Genomic DNA, 1987 nt, shown 5'->3' with positions numbered 1-1987 from the left:
GTAGAGACGGGGTTTCACCATGTTGACCAGGATGGTCTCGATCTCTTGACCTCGTGATCCACCCATCTTGGCCTCCCAAAGTGCTGGGATTACAGGCTTGAGCCACCGCGCCCAGCCTGATGAATATTCTTATGCCAATTTTACTGAGGGGAAAACAGCCTCCTTCTCATCTTTTCTGATCCCCTTCACTTCTCCAGGCTGAGATTAAGAATACAGAGGCCAGGTGCTCGTGGCTCACGACTGTAATCCCAACATTTTGGGAGGCCGAGTTGAGTGAATCACTTGAGATCAGGAGTTTGAGACCAGCCTGGCCAATGTAGCAAAACTCTGTCTCTACTAAAAATACAAAGAATTAGCCAGCATGGTAATGTGTGCCTATAATCCCAGATACTCGGGAGGCTGAGGCAGGAAACTTGCTTGAACTCGGGAGGTGGAGGTTGCAGTGAGCTAAGATCATGCCACTGCACTCCAGCCTGGGTGACAGAGCTAGACTCTGTCTCAAAAAAAAAAAAAATACAGAAACTGGGCTGGGTGGGCACGATGGCTCATGCCTATAATCCCAGCACTTTGGGAGGCCAAAGTGGGCAGATCACTTGAGGTCAGGAGTTGGAGACCAGCCTGGCCAACATGGCGAAACCCCATCTCCACTAAAAATACAAAAATTAACAGAGCATGGTGGCTGGCACCTGTAATCCCAGCTACTCTGGAGGCTGAGGCTGGAGAAATGCTTGAACCTAGGAGGCCAAGGATGCAGTAAGTGAGATCGCACTATTGCACTCCAGCCTGGGCGAAAAGAGCAAAACTCCATCTCAAAAAAAAAAAAAAAAACTGGGGTAAGACATACATGGGTTAACCCAACTCTGCCACTATCAGGCTGTGTGACCTCAGAGAGGCCACACCACATCCCAAACCGTTATTTTCCTCATCTGTAAAAAGGGATTGACTTTCCCAACAAGGATTCACTGACAAGGCTACTATGGAGCACCCAGGATTAAAACATGGTTTAGCCCTATTCAAAAACAAACAAAAATCATCAGTGTCCACAGGTGGATGACTGCAGCGATTTACACGTGTGTCACTGAAAAGCCTGCTCGTCATAGAGAATAAAGCTCATTTACCAAGAAGCCTCAGGTTTGAATACCAGCTCAGCTATCTCACGAGTTGTGACCTTGAACAGGTCACCTCACCTCTCTGAGCCTATTCAACAAATATGCATCGAACCTTACACGGTATCAGGCACTGCCCTAGTCCTGAGCTCTTCCTGGAGCTTCATCTGAGCGTCAGCTTTGGAAAGAAGGGCAGAAGCTGCGCATAGCATTCAAGTGTAAAGCACCTGGGAGATAGCGGGAGAGGCAAGCGGCTATTTCCTAGCGGAAAAAGGGACAGTGGCCCAAGGCTGCGCATTCCCAGGCCCAGAATTGCGTGCCCCAGCTGCCTTCGCTCTCCACGCCTAACCCGGCTGGCGCCGGCGCTGGGCAGCAGGAAAAAGCGAGGCTGGACGGGCGGAGGGGGGTGGGCAGCGGAGGACCCTAAGGTAAAGGTCTAGCGCGCCTTGAGGTTGTGGCGAAGTCCCTCAGCGAAAGGCAGGCAGCTCCGCAGCTTTCTCCTCTCCCAGTATGGCTGTGGACCCTGGACCCTGGCTCCTGTTTCCACCGCGGCGTCCAAACAGTCCTACCCGACGCCAGACACTCACCGACCGACGCCATCTTGGAGTACTGGTGTCCGCTGTGCCGGGCCGCGCGAGGACTGCTGGGTAGGGAACGCACGCCCCATCTGGGAGCGAAGAGCAGAGGCTCACGGGAAGCAAGTCACAACTGCGAAGACTCTTGGGCTGCTTACTAGAAGGCCAGGAAGCGAAGGGAGAGGTTTCTGCAAAGCAAAAACTTGAGGGTCCTGCAGTTAGAGGGAGAGGGCGCCTCAGCCTGGGCTCCCTACTTAAAAGGTGGGAAGAGGCCGTGCTGGGACTACAGGCGTGCAGTAGCACGCC

General features: G+C 52.9%; 1 protein-coding gene across 3 annotated transcripts in view; it reads right to left on the bottom strand.

Annotated features, from left to right (window-relative positions):
* Positions 1–1801, bottom strand: part of ATP5MF (ATP synthase membrane subunit f) — an 8815-nt gene extending 7014 nt beyond the window's left edge. For all 3 annotated transcript variants that reach the window (XM_017533697.2, XM_037740350.1, XM_017533699.2), the window contains exon 1: positions 1694–1801. In XM_017533697.2, coding sequence (XP_017389186.1) covers positions 1694–1706 — 13 coding nt within the window. In that variant the 5' untranslated portion in view covers positions 1707–1801. The remainder of the gene's footprint in view (positions 1–1693) is intronic.
* Positions 1802–1987: the final 186 nt, after the last annotated feature.

This window comes from Cebus imitator, unplaced genomic scaffold (genome assembly GCF_001604975.1).
Source record: "Cebus imitator isolate Cc_AM_T3 unplaced genomic scaffold, Cebus_imitator-1.0 Scaffold82, whole genome shotgun sequence".
In the NCBI taxonomy this organism is placed as follows: domain Eukaryota; kingdom Metazoa; phylum Chordata; class Mammalia; order Primates; family Cebidae; genus Cebus; species Cebus imitator.
This window is presented reverse-complemented; position numbering and strand designations above follow the sequence as displayed.